This window comes from Pinus tabuliformis, chromosome 8 (assembly GCF_031772625.1).
Source record: "Pinus tabuliformis cultivar Carrire ecotype Pingquan chromosome 8, CPIR1, whole genome shotgun sequence".
Taxonomy (NCBI): domain Eukaryota; kingdom Viridiplantae; phylum Streptophyta; class Pinopsida; order Pinales; family Pinaceae; genus Pinus; species Pinus tabuliformis.
The window spans coordinates 1341818605-1341834089 of record NC_142294.1 but is presented as its reverse complement, the minus strand read 5'-3'; the positions used below and the strand labels follow the sequence as shown (position 1 = coordinate 1341834089).

General features: G+C 36.7%; 1 protein-coding gene across 1 annotated transcript; it reads left to right on the top strand.

Moving 5' to 3' along the window:
* Positions 1–333: 333 nt before the first annotated feature.
* LOC149240433 (uncharacterized) lies at positions 334–3821 on the top strand. The gene is made up of 2 exons (XM_089367295.1): positions 334–835; positions 2990–3821. The coding sequence occupies exons 1-2, from the start codon at positions 472–474 to the stop codon at positions 3382–3384; spliced, it is 759 nt and encodes a 252-aa protein (XP_089223421.1). The 5' UTR covers positions 334–471; the 3' UTR covers positions 3385–3821.
* The last annotated feature ends 11664 nt before the right edge of the window (positions 3822–15485 follow it).

Genomic DNA, 15485 nt, shown 5'->3' with positions numbered 1-15485 from the left:
TTTTATCTGCGGACTTTCCAACTTTTCGATCCAATGGAACATGATTTATCAAATAAATTTAGGGTGGGCAGTTAATTGCGGACAAGACAGTTGACTGGCTAAGGAAACAATTTTTGACGGATCGAACGAACACAGAAACAGATACACGACAATGGAACATTCAAATAATTGGTAAACTGCTATGAAAATGTTAACAAGCGTTGGAGTTGGGCGATCCAGTAGAAAGTTGGGTGAACAGATCACCACCAATACTCTATCTATCTATAGCTGCCTTTCTTTTCCTTCTTTCGCTGTGTTGGCACTCGGCATCTGCCTTTATAAACAAACCTTTCATGCTCATCCCCTCAAGCACTCCCTAGCCCCTTGCATTTTCTAAATTTTTTCCTTCCTTAATCTCTCTCTGCATTAATATAACCTAGCAGCGTATTTTTTCTGCCTTGCCTGCGATTGAAATTAATTACGATTGATAAAATGGCCAAGGTCCTGGCATTGGCACTCGTACTCGTCGCCATGGCAGCGGTGGAAGCTCAGTTCCCTCCTCCTCCTGGTTCTTCTTCGACGCCATGTACTGCTGCTCTGGCGTCTTTGGCGCCGTGCTTGAATTACTTGGTAGGACCGAGTGTCCCTACGATGAGCTGCTGCAACGCCGTTACCTCCATCGCCAACCAGAGTTCCATCTGTCTGTGCCCGCTATTTACCACCAACATGACCGCCAATCTCCTGGGCTTTCCTGTCAACAACATTCCTCTCCCACTCAACCAAGCTCGGGCTGTAAATCTGCCAGGCGCCTGCCGAGTTTCTACTCCACTACTCTCCCAATGCAAATTATCACCGGGTAAATTGAGATTTGGTTTTCTTATAATAATTCCCTCTATGCTTTTATATTAAGGTTGTTAAATATGTCTTCTTGGTTTGCTCCACTGACTTTCATTTTTTTTTTTGTTTATATATCGCTTAGAATTTTTTATGTGTAAATTAATGGGTGATTATAAGGTTTGTTGTAGTGTAATCAGATTGTTTTTTGTCTATAAATTAAGGAAATTCTGATTATATTTTGATAAAATTTGGTAGGAATTTATCTAAGTTTTAATTATGGTTTTCAATCTTTAATATTTTGGATTTTTTTTTGGAGGCTTTTGATGGTACTGAATCTATTTTTACCATCAAAAACATAATTCAAATACTTCTACTACATAATTTTTGGTTAGCTAGCATACAACTCTAAACACAAACAAACAGATAGCTGAGGGTGGCCTTCATGCAAAACAAAAGGAGAAGGAAAGAAAATCCAAAGTAATAGTGAAATTGAAAAAAAATAAAAATTCTTCCAATTTCTTTTTTATTTTCAAAGACTTAGAAAGCCTAGGAAAACCAGAAGATTTGTGAAAGTGATTTAATTTTATAGAAAATATAAATTAAAAAAATGTAAACATGTGTTTCCTAAATAGGTATTTTTGTTTATAAAAGAAAGGTTTTATAGAAGTGAGTTTTAAAATAAAGAAACGATATTAGATTTAAGGTTTGAAAAGATGAAATTGTTTTGGAGGAAAGAAACACAAACAAACAGATAGCTGAGGGTGGCCTTCATGCAGAAAGAAAGGAGAAGGAAAGCAAATCTAAAGTAATAGTGAAATTGAAAAAAAAAAATTCTTCCAATTTCATTTTTATTTTCAAAGACTTAGAAAGCCTAGGAAAACCAGAAGATTTGTGAAAGTGATTTAATTTTATAGAAAATATAAATTAAAAAAATGTAAACATGTGTTTTCTAAATAGGTATTTTTGTTTATAAAAGAAAGGTTTTACATAAATGAGTTTTAAAATAAAGAAACGATATTAGATTTAAGGTTTGAAAAGATGAAATTGTTTTGGAGGAAAGAGGTACTTGTGGATATTGCTATTGAATTGTATTTTTAAATCATTATATTATTAAAATTATAAGAATTATTAAAAATTCAAAATAATTTGTCAATGATGTATATTTTTTGTGGTTGGGAGGGTTTAATGATAATCTTTTCACCCTAATAGTTAGGAGAGTTTAATGATAATCTTTTTACTAGGGTTTCTAGTGGCATGACATGATTATGTTGAAAAATCCTGAAAAAAGTTTTATGTATGGTTTCTATAAACTAGGTTTCCTTAGTACTTAAAAATTAAAAATTAAAAATAATGAGGAAAAAAATGAACAGAAAACCAAACCATGGATGTTTACGAGCAACAATGTCTTCTTACTAAGCTTGACAAAAGTACATATACTGTTTCAACTATTTTTTCGCAAAATTCTAATTTCTCATTTCTATAAAACCCTAATAGTTAGGAGAGATTAATGATAATCTTTTTACTAGGGTTTCCAGTGGCATGACATGATTATGTTGAAAAATCCTGAAAAAAGTTTTATGTATGGTTTCTATAAACTGGGTTTCCTTAGTACTTAAAAATTAAAAATTAAAAATAATTAGGAAAAAAATGAACAAAACCAAACCATGGATGTTTACTAGCAAGAATGTCTTCTTACTAAGCTTGACAAAAGTACATATACTGTTTCAACTATTTTTTCGCAAAATTCTAATTGCTCATTTCAGTTGTTATTTGATCTTGCTTTCTATTCTTCTTACTAAGCTTGACAAAAGTACATATACTGTTTCAACTATTTTTTCGCAAAATTCTAATTGCTCATTTCAGTTGTTATTTGATCTTGTTTAGAAAGCAGAACAAGTGTTCCAGTTCCTACTCCTGTTATGAATTTTTTACACTAAATTTATATATATTAAAATCTCGTCATTATTAGATTTTAGACATTTGTAATCCATAATAATAATATTCATAATAATATTTTTTGTTAGTGTTATAAGAAAAATAATGTGATATTAATAATATTTTTTTGTTATTGTTATAAGCAAAATAATGTGATATATGAGCAAATAGCCCAATTTTCACTGCCCGTTACTTCTAACACGGATAGAATTAAAGTGTAATTTTTGATTGGTTTCAGCTTCCAGCCCTGCGGCGGCTCCTAAGTCCGCCCATTCATCTCCTGCTGCGGCTCCTAAGCCCGCCCATTCATCTCACGCTGCGGCTCCTAAATCCGCCCATTCATCTCATGCTGCAGCTCCTAAAGCGACCCATTCATCTCCGGGTCCTGCGCTTAAAGTAATGGCTCAGTCGCCCGCCAGTTCCGTTGATTCACCGGCTCTTGCTCCGGCCACTGATGGCGGAGTAATTTCTCCAGCTAAGGCCCCTGCCACGTCAGGTGGGGTGCTGTCTCCGTCGGGTAACCCTGTGAAGCCAACTGGCTCTGCCAGCGATGGATCGATGGTGACCTTCAGCCTGAGCAGTATGTTCATCGTGGGCTTAATCAATATTATCGCATCAAGAATCTTTGTGTAGAAGCGAAATTCGATAGGCAGGCACTCCGGGGTTTTGCTTCCACATATGATGACGTGGCTGTTGGAGTACTACTGCACTTCATTAGTTTATTTGATTTCAGGAAGGATGTGTTATGGCCCGACCGTGGACTGTTCATTCATGCATTGCTGGGATGGTTTGGAAGTTGTCCGTCATAAATTTGTATTTTGGTTTTGATAGTTGTCTTAAATATACTTGGATTTTCCAAAAACACCATGAACTGCATTTGTTGAACATATGATCTGCATTTTGCTGTTAAGTAGTAAAACTGTCAGAATTTTCATAGAACACTACATGTTTTGTTGCATTTCCATATAACACTATGAGCTACATTTTTGCTCTTGTGAAGGAAAAATGTTTAAAAGCATTTTTACAAGAAAGAGTTAACATGGCTTTGAAATCTACACCAATGGGTGTGCATCAGGCTTGGAATTTGAAAAAAGACTTAGGTTTTTATAGTTTCAAATTAGAATATTTGACTGTCAAATTCCAATCCTATTGTGCAGTCATACTTTGTGCTTTTCTATGGAGTCTGACTCATGTTTTTGTTAACTAGATTTGGATTTACATTTACATCGTACTTGAATCAAAGCATGGAAATTAACATATATTTGTATGAAATTAACATATATTTGTATGAGAAATTAAAAATAAATATATAATAATTGATGAATAAAATAAATATATGAGAATGTAATAATTAAATAACAGCTTAAAAATTGTTTAAATTTTAATATAATATGTTTAAAAAGTCAGATTTAATAGTGGAAAGTTAAGTGTTTTTTACATCTTTGAACAAGGTTTAATTCTGGTGAAATGAAAATTATAATGTGGAAAGTGTGATTTACTTGTAAAAAAAATATCATAATGTAGAAATTGATTGATTTATTAATAATTTTATCATTTTAAAGTTATATTAATCTAAATTCATTTTAAACTTAAATTTATTAATTATGGAAAAAATAAAATTTGTAGTGTAAATTTTGTCTTTATTTATTTAAACAAAATTTTCAATTTCTCATTCTAATACAAACAAACAAAAAATCACTTCTAATTTGTATTTATTTATTTTAAAACTGAATTTCTTTATATATATATATATATATATATATATATATATATATATATTAACATTGATAATATTTGTGATACTAAATTAGAAAGCACCTCTGAGTATCATCATTATAATCTTTAATCCTATCCCAAAAATAATAGAATAGTAATTTTATATTAAATTAATTAAAAACACTTCAAAATAAAATTATTAATAAAATATTAAATAATATTATTGAAAAATTAAATAAAGCACAAAAATTTCTCTAACTTTATTAAAATAACCTTGTATGAGTCTTATTTTAGGGTTTGTGTCTCTTAAAGCAGTTGTATTATTAATAATGTTTTTTAACATTTTGTTGTGACTTTTTTCTATTAAACATAAAGAGACAAAATTATATTGATAATAACAATTTTATTAGATATAATGGAATGCTCCTTGGATGTGGTGAATAGGGAAGTGAATTCCTAAAAGGATAGCACAAGGTCACCCTCATTAACTCCACATGGTAATGAGTAGAAGGTAGGTGTTATCATCACATAGAATTAAGTAAATAGAGATCACGTGGTTGATATGGTTCTTGAGGTGGATATTATGGAAAAAACAATTGGTTGTCCTTGATGCCTAGCGAAACCAATACATTTTCGGTTTCACTATAATTGAGACCACAATGTGGGTGAATGATTTCACTTTAAGAAAATATGATGTTGCCTCTACTTTTCATGCAATGGAGAATTTTTTGTGTCTAAATGTTCTTTTTATTTGGTTCTTCAACTCTCTGCGTTGTTGATCTTTTGATTATTTCCCATTGTTCTTCTCCCCCACCTCTGAAGATCCATTTTCCACACATGTTATTTCACATTTTATCTCCATCAATCCTCATGTACCTTCCATCAATTTTCCTCCATCTATTCCCAATTATTTGTTGGACCCTCACCTAGTATGTTATCCATCTAATGACTTCACACCAAGGTCATTCCTTGATTTGAGTTTAATTAAAATTCCATGGTGGCATGCTTCACTCTGGTCACATAGGTAGATTAAGGTCGATAGGATATCAAGGAGCCCACGTAGGATCCATGGATGTTTTTATGAGGGCACAAGCTAGGGAGTTGAGCCAAATATATCATGAATAGGCTCCTCAACACATTTAGGGGAAAACTGATTGGGTGGAAGAAAAAACTACAGGAGAAAGGGGTGTAATTAATGATATGGATGTGGATTTTGAATTTGCAGATTGGACTCCCAACCCAGGAATATTGTGAGCTAGAGACAACAAATATTGGACGATATTTTACCTCTACTAGCACATTAAAACCCTAATTAGTAGACTTGTTCTTAACAAAGATTAAACCAAAGAAGAAATCCTTCCACCACTATATGAAGCGTAGTCTCAACTCAAGGATATCCATGCAAAATTGTTAGCATCAACTCAACCAAGACCCAATCATCACTGTGGAAAGTCATGCACTCAACATTTAGACTTGGGGGACCTTCTTGTCCACCAAGCACCACTCTTCATCACATAGATTTGTTTATCATGCTTATCACTATAGTGTTTTTTATGTTGGCTGAGAGGATTAGTTTCATGCATTTAAAGATGGAAAAAAAAAATATGCTATTCATAGAAACTTTAAGACAATCACATAGATTTGTTTATCATGCTTATCACTATAGTGTTTTTTATGTTAGCTTAGAGGATTAGTTTCATGCATTTAAAGATGGAAAAAAAAAATATATGCTATTCATAGAAAATTTAAGACACATTTTTCTTATTAAGAATATTACTCAAAACATCTAGAACAAAAAAAGTCTCCATTTCTATTAGTTTGGTTTCCCGAGTGGCACACTAGCAACCTTGGAATTTTTATATGGCACTTTTATTTTAGTAATAGACAACATCAAAGTTAACATGTAAGATAAGGTTAGAGAGTATAAAAGGAAGGAATGTACTTATTATATTCAACGGAAGAGTAAGATGGGATACCACTTAATAATGTTGTATAGAGAAATGTTGTAATGAAATGTCTTAAATGATTTCTCCCTAAATAAATGTTATACCAACACATATTCATTTAAATTTTGAATTATCTTGGGCCAAGACATATCAAATCCCTTGATGTTGGAAACATGTATTTCACGCACAACATTTAAAGAAATTAATAACAAAAAAAATTCAATGTAACTCTTGTTGGCGGGTGGACTACATGCCAACTCCATGTTAAGCACGAAAGGAATTACATTCTCCCTCATCCAAAGGAACACAATTTATATATTTTAAATATAAGATATTTTTTACATTCAATTACTAGAGAGAGTGTTAGAATATTTGATTTATGGTCTATATTGAAATATTTATTATTAATAATATTTTTTTAAATGTTACAAGTAGCCCCATATTAACCATTGTGTAAATTACACATCTCCCTCATACTAGGAATTACATTTAATCTCTCTCTCTCTCTCTACACACACTAGACATTGGAATGTTTTTTTTATGACTAACATTGATTTTTTTTTTCATTTTAATATTTTCTTTAACTGCTACCTATCGTACATAAATACATAGTTGATAATGAAATAGTTTAGTTGGTGTACACATTAAAATATTTTAATTATGGTCCATATTGAAATATTTATTCTTACTAATATTTTTTTTCGTATAGATCCATATAAAACATTAAGAGAATTACACATATCCATCATAGAAGGAACTAGAAAATTGATTTGATATATATATATATATATATATATACATATTCTCTCTCTATCTAAAATTGTAATAAAATTATTTTAATCAAATTGGAGATTGAAAAACATAAAATATAGTTTTTGTTATTAATATTTTCAAAGAATACATGTCCACTCCATGTTGATCATGAATGGGGTTACAAATCTCCATCATAATAAAATGTAGAAAGCACTTTTCAATATAATAAATGCACTCTTTATTATATTGATTAATAAATCTATATTAGTTTTTTGATGTGTTTAATTTAAAATAATAATAAAAAAATTAAATATTTATACTAGAGGTAAGTAGTTTTAATCTTTGAAAGAGAAAAATGTTGAAAATATTTATGGTTCACATTATTTTTAAATGGGAAATACATGTTGGTTATAACTTGTTGTAGCAGCTACAACCAACCTCCAAAATTTTGCCTTAGCCTCATTTTGGAGCCTCCCTTCTCACCTTCACAACAATTTGCCTTGCTTCATCAAGTTCACAAGCTTCAGTGTCTTTCTTGCAAAAAGGCAACCTATCGGTCACAACTTGATCCATTCCCCTCACAAATTGTTCACCCGAACTTGGTCTAGTTTCAAGCTGAGTAGATTCCCCTTGAAAATTGTGCATATTTCGAGGTAGACCAGCCTTCCCTCCAGAAATTGCGCAATCCTCTCACCAATTGTCGCTTCCCCTAGATTCGTATAATGCACGTCACAACCTCGATGTTATCAAAGCTCATCAATCGGACGTTGCAGAGCTCATTCCTCACATCAATCTTTTAGCTCTGACATCCCACATCACATCTAGGAGTAGTCGGCACATTCACCTTAGATGTTTTGGGGTAAGCCCGCTTCCCATGCCTTGTGCTACATTTCTATCGCTTTTGTGTTTTCGCTTGTGGGAGTATTTTTTTTCTTGATTTATTTGAATGCTTGCTATCGTTTACATATATGCTAGCTTGTCCTAGCTCTATTTCATTTTTCATTGCTATCTCACTATTGTCGCATGCATGAAATTGTTTTGCACGGACATTCGCCCAACCAGCGAACTACCTAACCCACATGCATGTTGATCTATTTTCTGAATACTTCATTAATGTTTTGCATGCATTATCAATCACTTTTGATATCACTTAGTGTTTCCATGCATTTACTGTCTTAGTTGCTTTTAGTTGCCCATTGGCAAGTCGGGCCAACCTTGGCCTGGACTCTGCCTTCACCAAGGCTGCATTTCACAATCTGGGGAAGGAAGGTTCACCTTCCTCTCCATATTTGTGCATTCCTGCCCAGCACTAGCCTCCAAGATTGTTTTGTGCACTTCTCAAGGATAGTGGCTGCTTGGCCCAAGAAATTGCGCAAATTTGTTCGTATGCCAGTAGTCCTTCCCAGCTAGAATTACGCATTGCGCAATCCTAGCAATCAGCAGCTAGACTCGACTATGCATTGCACAGTTCCAGCAGTCATCTAGTCTCCTAATAGCCCAGACTATGTCTTGTGCAATCTTGGTAGTCGGTCTCCCGACCTCCTAATCGAAATTGCGCAACCTTCATGATTATGCACCCAAGTATGTTGCAAGTCAGTTCTCATCTTCATTTTGGTTTTTGACTGACAGATTACTTGCCATGAGTGTTTCCATGTCTCTAGGTATCCCAATGTTCATCTGCCTCTTAGCAGTATAGGTACAATGGTTTCCAGGAGAGCAAAGACGAAGACGTCATTGAGAGAACACTTGGGGATGCAGTTGATCAAGTGTCCATGGAATTGCTTACCCATGAAGAACTAGACACAGAAATCAAGATATGACAGTAGCAGCATCACAGTAAGAAGCATCATGAACAGCAGTTGAAGATAACATACCAAATGCAATGAATGCAAGAGGAAGGATTTTGACAACACGGAGGTAGAACAAGGTTGCAAGCTCAAGCAGGTCCATTGATGATGAAAGAAAATTTGGAGACTCTAGCTATGAAGTGATGACACGACATGAAATCGTGCAAAGGAAGAAGATGGAACAAAGAAGAAGTTGCATGTGCTAACACAGCAACTCAGGAAGATCATGAAGTGGCATAGAAAGATGAATGAGTTGCAACATGAACAGGAACAATAGTGGGTGCAACATGCACTAACAGATGAAACTACGCCCGTACAAGTTAGGGATCCATCCGAGCAGCTGACACAGAGCAGACATATTGAGAAGTGTTGTTGACCACATGCAAGAGATTCAATAGCATGCATGTCCTTGTTCACACGCATGCAATCCAACCCATTCAACACACTCACCAAGGCGAAGACAAGAAGCAAGTCCAACTGGGGCTAAACATGTACTTCGGCAAGTTGATGCACATGACCACCAACACACACTTGAAGATCAGTACAGACGTTATGCATTAGTGTGTTGCCAGTTCAACCATACCTAAGAAGACCATGCACATGTTAGCAAATGAGTTGGATGAAGATGCTGAACCAATGCACCGGTTGCAATGGAGGCAAGAGTTCACTTCAACAAGATGTCACCATGAGGTGCATGCACACTATCACAGACAACCAAGCTTGGCATCAACTCACCACCTTCACCATCATATGCATGTCAAAGAGTTGGTCTCAGCACAACGAACCAAGTGTCAGTGATGTCTTACAAGGCTTTCTCAAGCCATGTTGTCTCACATGAGTACATGTGCATTGTAATGTTGAGTCAATTCAAGTGTAAGTTAAGTGTCAATGGTTGGATGTAACAATCATAGAGTAGGTGAAGAATCATGAGGGTAGTTGAACTGTCACAAAGGGGAATGTCAAGGGTCACCCCACCCTTTGTTATAAATAGTCCCTCATAACTCATTATAGAGGCTTTTGGTTAGCCAAGCTTCTAATAAGACTATCTTGGATAAAGTTTGGACAGTATTGTAACGCGCCTTGGCTTCTCCACTGCATGGAGCTAGTTCATCTCTTTGGAGGAGCAGGTGGACGTGGCTATAACATTCCATTGTTGGGGTTAGCAGGTTTACATGGATGTATTGTATGAGTATGACTTACACTTCTTTATATAATTAGAGCCAACACATTTTCTTGCATATGTTGTTATTTTAGTTGGACTGCTCCGCTTGCCTTAATGATATATTTTGTTTAAATTACGTGTTTGTGTATGAATTGATTTGTATGCAATTATATGAATCTTGTTGTTAATGTGTTGTATATGTTGTTAATGTTATCTTGTTCATGTCGACTACTCTGCTGGACACCAGAAATATCTTTCACATGAACCTTGTTGTAACAACTGTTGCACTCATCTCGAACTGATATGTGAGTGTTGCACATGTTATCTTACCTTATATGTTGTGATTGCCGCATCTGAGCAGACTGCTCCACCAGAAGTTGTTCATGTCCTTTTGTGTTGTGTCTTCCTAGCTGAGTTAGGACTGATCTATTTCAACCTAGAACTCATCTTCACCCTCATCTCCCCTTTGTTTGTTAGAACCTCTCATACACCTTCTTTGACTCACTGCATCAATCACACCCTTGCTACTGACAGAGTTATCTTACTTGCCTCTGTGCGACATTGCGGTCAAGGCATTACCTTGTGACCCACAACTGGGACTCCTACACCAAATGGTCTGAGGTCTAATTAGGACTTCTTACTAGGGAGATCCCCTTGACATGTTGGTGGGTTCAACACCGTCAACGTTCTAGTGCTAGAAGGAGGGCCTAATAGCAAGCTTTGTCCTCTCATCTAGTTTTGAACCTTTACATATCTTTCATGGAGTTTTGCACTCTTCTTCCCCCGAGGTGTTTTTCAAATCATGAATATGTCTCCATCTCAAGGAAGATTTTTGATCTCTTGTCCACTCACATGTATGATGGTGAAGGCGAAGTGGCCTGGCCTAAGCACTTACATAAATTTCTTTCCATGATTCATGAGGAAGATGAGTTTTCTGATGAACATGCTGGTTTGTTACTTACATACACACTTCGTGAATCTCCATTTCGTTGGGTGCTCAGCCTACTGGCTAAGACCATGCACTCATTTGAGCACTTCTATGATCTTATTGAAGACACGTTCTATCATTTTGGTCCAAAACATCTTGACTGGAAACTATTACAACAATGGAGGGCTCCGTAATGAATCTGTTATTGATTTTTGGCAGCACTTACGTGACTTGCAGTTTCAAGCTCTGAGGAGCCATATGAAAGTTTCTTATCTTTGGGACTGGTTCGAGTACTACCTTAAGAAATTTGTCTATCCCAAGAGAAATTTTGAGATCAAGCCTCGCTCAACATTCTTCATTGATGGAGTTGCACAATCTCATGTGGAAGTAGGCACTGTCTCAAATGACTATCTGCTTTCCTCTTATTCAAAAGCTCCACCACTGCCCAGTGATGTTGAGGATCATGCTCACACACCCGTTCATCCTTCACACCCTCCCAACATCACTTCACTCAATTTTCGTGCAGATTTTGTTGTAAGTCCTTCGAGTCCTCATATGCATTCTTTTCTATGACCTCCATCTTTACACCCGGGTGTTCTTCCAAATGATGTTGTCTTGTGTTTGTCCATTCAGGACTCTTCACTTATTGTGAACAAGGAACAACCCACTGATGGATTTGGTGTTGTACAACCAACATGCGCTGTCATTCATGAAGAGTATGAGTGGGAGCTAGAACATCAACACTTGACGAAGGATGACTCCCTTCCATTTGAGCCCCCTTTGTTCTTTCCTAACATCGTTGGTGAACCTACCATCCATGATTTCACATGTGTGTCTCATCCACAGATGCACCCATTGTTGATCTTTCACAGGACACATTATATATTAGCCCATCATCCAGCAATGGAGAGGACCAATCATTCATTGGAAATCCACTTGATCTTTCATTTTCTTTTTCCGGAAATGTAGAGGGTGAGCATCCTTCCTCCTAATCTATCCCTCTGTGTGATTCATCAAACCATGAGGATGCCGACCAACATCCTAAATTTTCTGATCTTAGTTGTACTGATCTCTTCACCTCATCATCCGATCAAGATGTTGATTCTCTCATTGTTAATCTATCTAAGTCACTGGCCTAGAAAGTTCCATCTATCAACGCAGTCAAAACCCCACAAACCATCGACGCACTTCAGCCCGAGCTAATGGTTATGTCAAGTCCTTGGTGTCCTGAAGTTGGTTTCGCTTTCGATCAAGAAATTGTTCAAACACTCAAGCCTCCTCATCACCCATCTGTATGCACTCAAGATCAATCTAACACTTAGATTTTACTTCCTCAACTCAAACTACACGATCCCATTTCCCATGCATTAGAGGAGTCTTACATTGCAAGCACTCATGCGTGATGCAAATTATCTTTATTTCTTTCATTTGCTTGCATGACACATTCAAGAGTGTGGTTATGCTTCAAAGTTGCACGTAGTGTCACACAACATCATGATAAGTCCGCAAAATTCCCGTCATGCACATGTACTCACTTATGTCTCATGGGCACTTTGAATCATGAAGTGTGGTTGTCTTCATTGTTATATCTTTCTTGCTTACTGGTTCACACAACTGGGTTGCTCGTAGACTAAGCCTTCACCAACATGGGTCTACCAATGCGCTGGTGGTCGCATTGGAAGTATCACTTTACCTGATCAGGCCCATGCACCGTTAGTGTAGGAGTAGGAGTAGTCTTTGCTTTCAGTTGTTTGCTTGCATGCTTGTTTTATTACGTGCTTTGTTTGCTTGTTTGTTTGCTTTCTTGCTTGTTTACTTGCTTCGCTTTCATTTTTTTCTTCTACTCTTTCTTTTCTTTGTTGATTTTTAGTTTGTTCACTTGTTTCATTCATAGGTTAGTTTTGCATGAAACCATGTATGACTCTTGAAGTGAGCTGGGTAAAGTATAAGAGGGCTTGTACATCTATCACTACTTGGTTATCTATCATCTTGCCTATGTATGATGAGATTGTTACTTTTATTCGACGATACGTCGAAGGAAAATACGTACTATTTGAAGTGAACCTTGTTGTAAACACAATGTGTGCATGCTAACTAGTGTCACCTTCTCTAGTCGATTTTTTTTGGGTTAACCCTTGTCAGCTCAGTCAAGTAGAGTAAGGTAAGGGGTGAAACCTTAACAGGCATGTCAGATACAATAAACTACTTCTCTTCTGGAACAACCTCTTCTTCTCTCAATAAGTTGGGATCCCTTTTCCGCCTCTGAAATGAATAATTTCTAGGTACAGTGAAAAATGAAAAAATGGAAAGTCAAAAATTTAAAATGAAAAATGAATAAGGCGAAAGAAGAGAAAGGCTTCCTACGCAGGGAGTTGATGTAAGTAACTTTGCCAGGGTACTGAACAAGATCACTGGCAATAGAGCCATGCTTGTGTTCCTATGTGACTCCACCGAGGTACTGTCTAGGCCTGCTGGTAGTGAAAAAACACCAGAGATGAAACTAAGACTCTAACGACTATACTGCTTGTGCACTTATATACCCCTCAACCCCAATCGAAACGACTTTGTTGCCTTGTCTTGGAATATGTGTTAATCGACCAAGGGTTTGGTAGATGCTACATCTTACAATCAAGTTAGTGTGAAACCAAGATGAGCTGAAAACTGAACAATACTTCCGGAGGTGTTAGACTTGCTTTTCACGAACAAGGTCCATTCGGAGAGCTAGAGTTCTACTAGTGTGTCACCAAGTGTCGTAGCGGCTACATCCACCCTCCAAATTTTTTCCTTAGCCTTGTTTTGGGGCCTCCCTTCCAACCTTCATAGCAGCTTGCCTTGCTTTGTCAAGTTCACAAGCTTCAGTGTCTTTCTTGCACAAAGGTAGTTTATTGGTCATAGCTTGATCCATTCCCCTCACAACCTGTTCACCCAAACTTGGTCTAGTTGCAGGCTAAGAAACGTTCCCTTGAAAATTACGCATTTCTAGAGGGAAACCATCCTTCCCTCCAGAAATTGTGCAATGCACTCTCGCAGCCTATTGGGCTCCAGGATTGCACAATCCTTCTTGCCAACACTCCCAGTAGGATTTGCGCAAATTTCCCCAGTAAGGCTGCTCAGCCTAGAATTTTCACAAATCTGGGTAGCAGTCAGCTGCTCTACCTACAAATTGTGCAAATCTCCTAGGAAGCCAACCCATCTCCCAGCTAGAAATGTGCATTTTTCTCTAGCAGTTAAGCAGTCTCTTGCATGTGCAACTGAGTTGACAAGTTCCCTCTAGGATTGAGAAAAACAAACTCGCATGCATGGGTTTCTTCTCCCAAGAAATCATGCAAAAGAATCTCTTGTTTCAGGGATCTATGTTTAGCATTTGGAGGTTACATGCAAGGAGCAATTATGAAACCTCCAACCAAGCGTCGCTTCCAAAACATTTGTGGCATGCATGTCACAACCTCAATGTTATCAAAGCTCATCAAACGGACATTGCAGAGCTCATTCCTCACATCAACCTTGCAGCTCTAACATCCGACATCACATCTAGGAGCAGTCAGCCCATTAAGCTCAGTTGTTTTGGGGTAAGCCCGCTTCCCATGCCTTATGCTGCATTTATGTCACTTTTGTGTTTTCTCTTGTGGGAGTACTGTTTGCTTGATTTCTTTGAATGCTTTCTTTCATTTACATATATGCTAGCTTGTCCTAGCTCTGTTTCATTTTTCGTCGCTATCTCACTTTTGTCACATGCATGAAATTGTTTTGCACAGATGTTCACCCAACCAGTGAACTACCTCACCCACATTCATGTTGATCTATTTTATGAATATTTCATTCATGTTTTTCATGAAGTTTCAATCACTTCTGCTAACACTTAGTGTCGCCATGCATTTACTGTCTTAGTTTCTTTTAGTTGCCCTTCAGCGAGTTAGGCCAACCTTGGCTTGGACTCTGCCTTCACCAAGGCTGCATTGCGTAATCTAGGAAGGAAGGCTCACCTTCCTCTCCAAATTTGTGTATTCTACCTAGCACTAGCCTCCAGGACTATTTTGCACATTTCTGGAGGACAATAGTTTTTTGGCCCAAGAAATTGTGCAAATATGTCCCTATGCCAATAGTCTTTCCCAGCTAGAATTGTGCATTATGCAATCCCATCAGTCAACAACCAAACTGGACTATGCATTGCGTAGTTCTAGTAGTCAGCTAGTCTCCCAACGTCCCAGATTGTGCCTTGTGCAGTCTTTGTAGTCAGTCTCTTGACCTCACGGCCGAAATTGTGCAACCTTCATGATTGTGCGCCCTCGTATGTTGCAAGTCCATTCTCATGTTCATTTTGGTTTTTGGCTGACATATTGATTGCCATGAGTGTTGCCATGTCTTCAGGTTTCCCAGGTGTT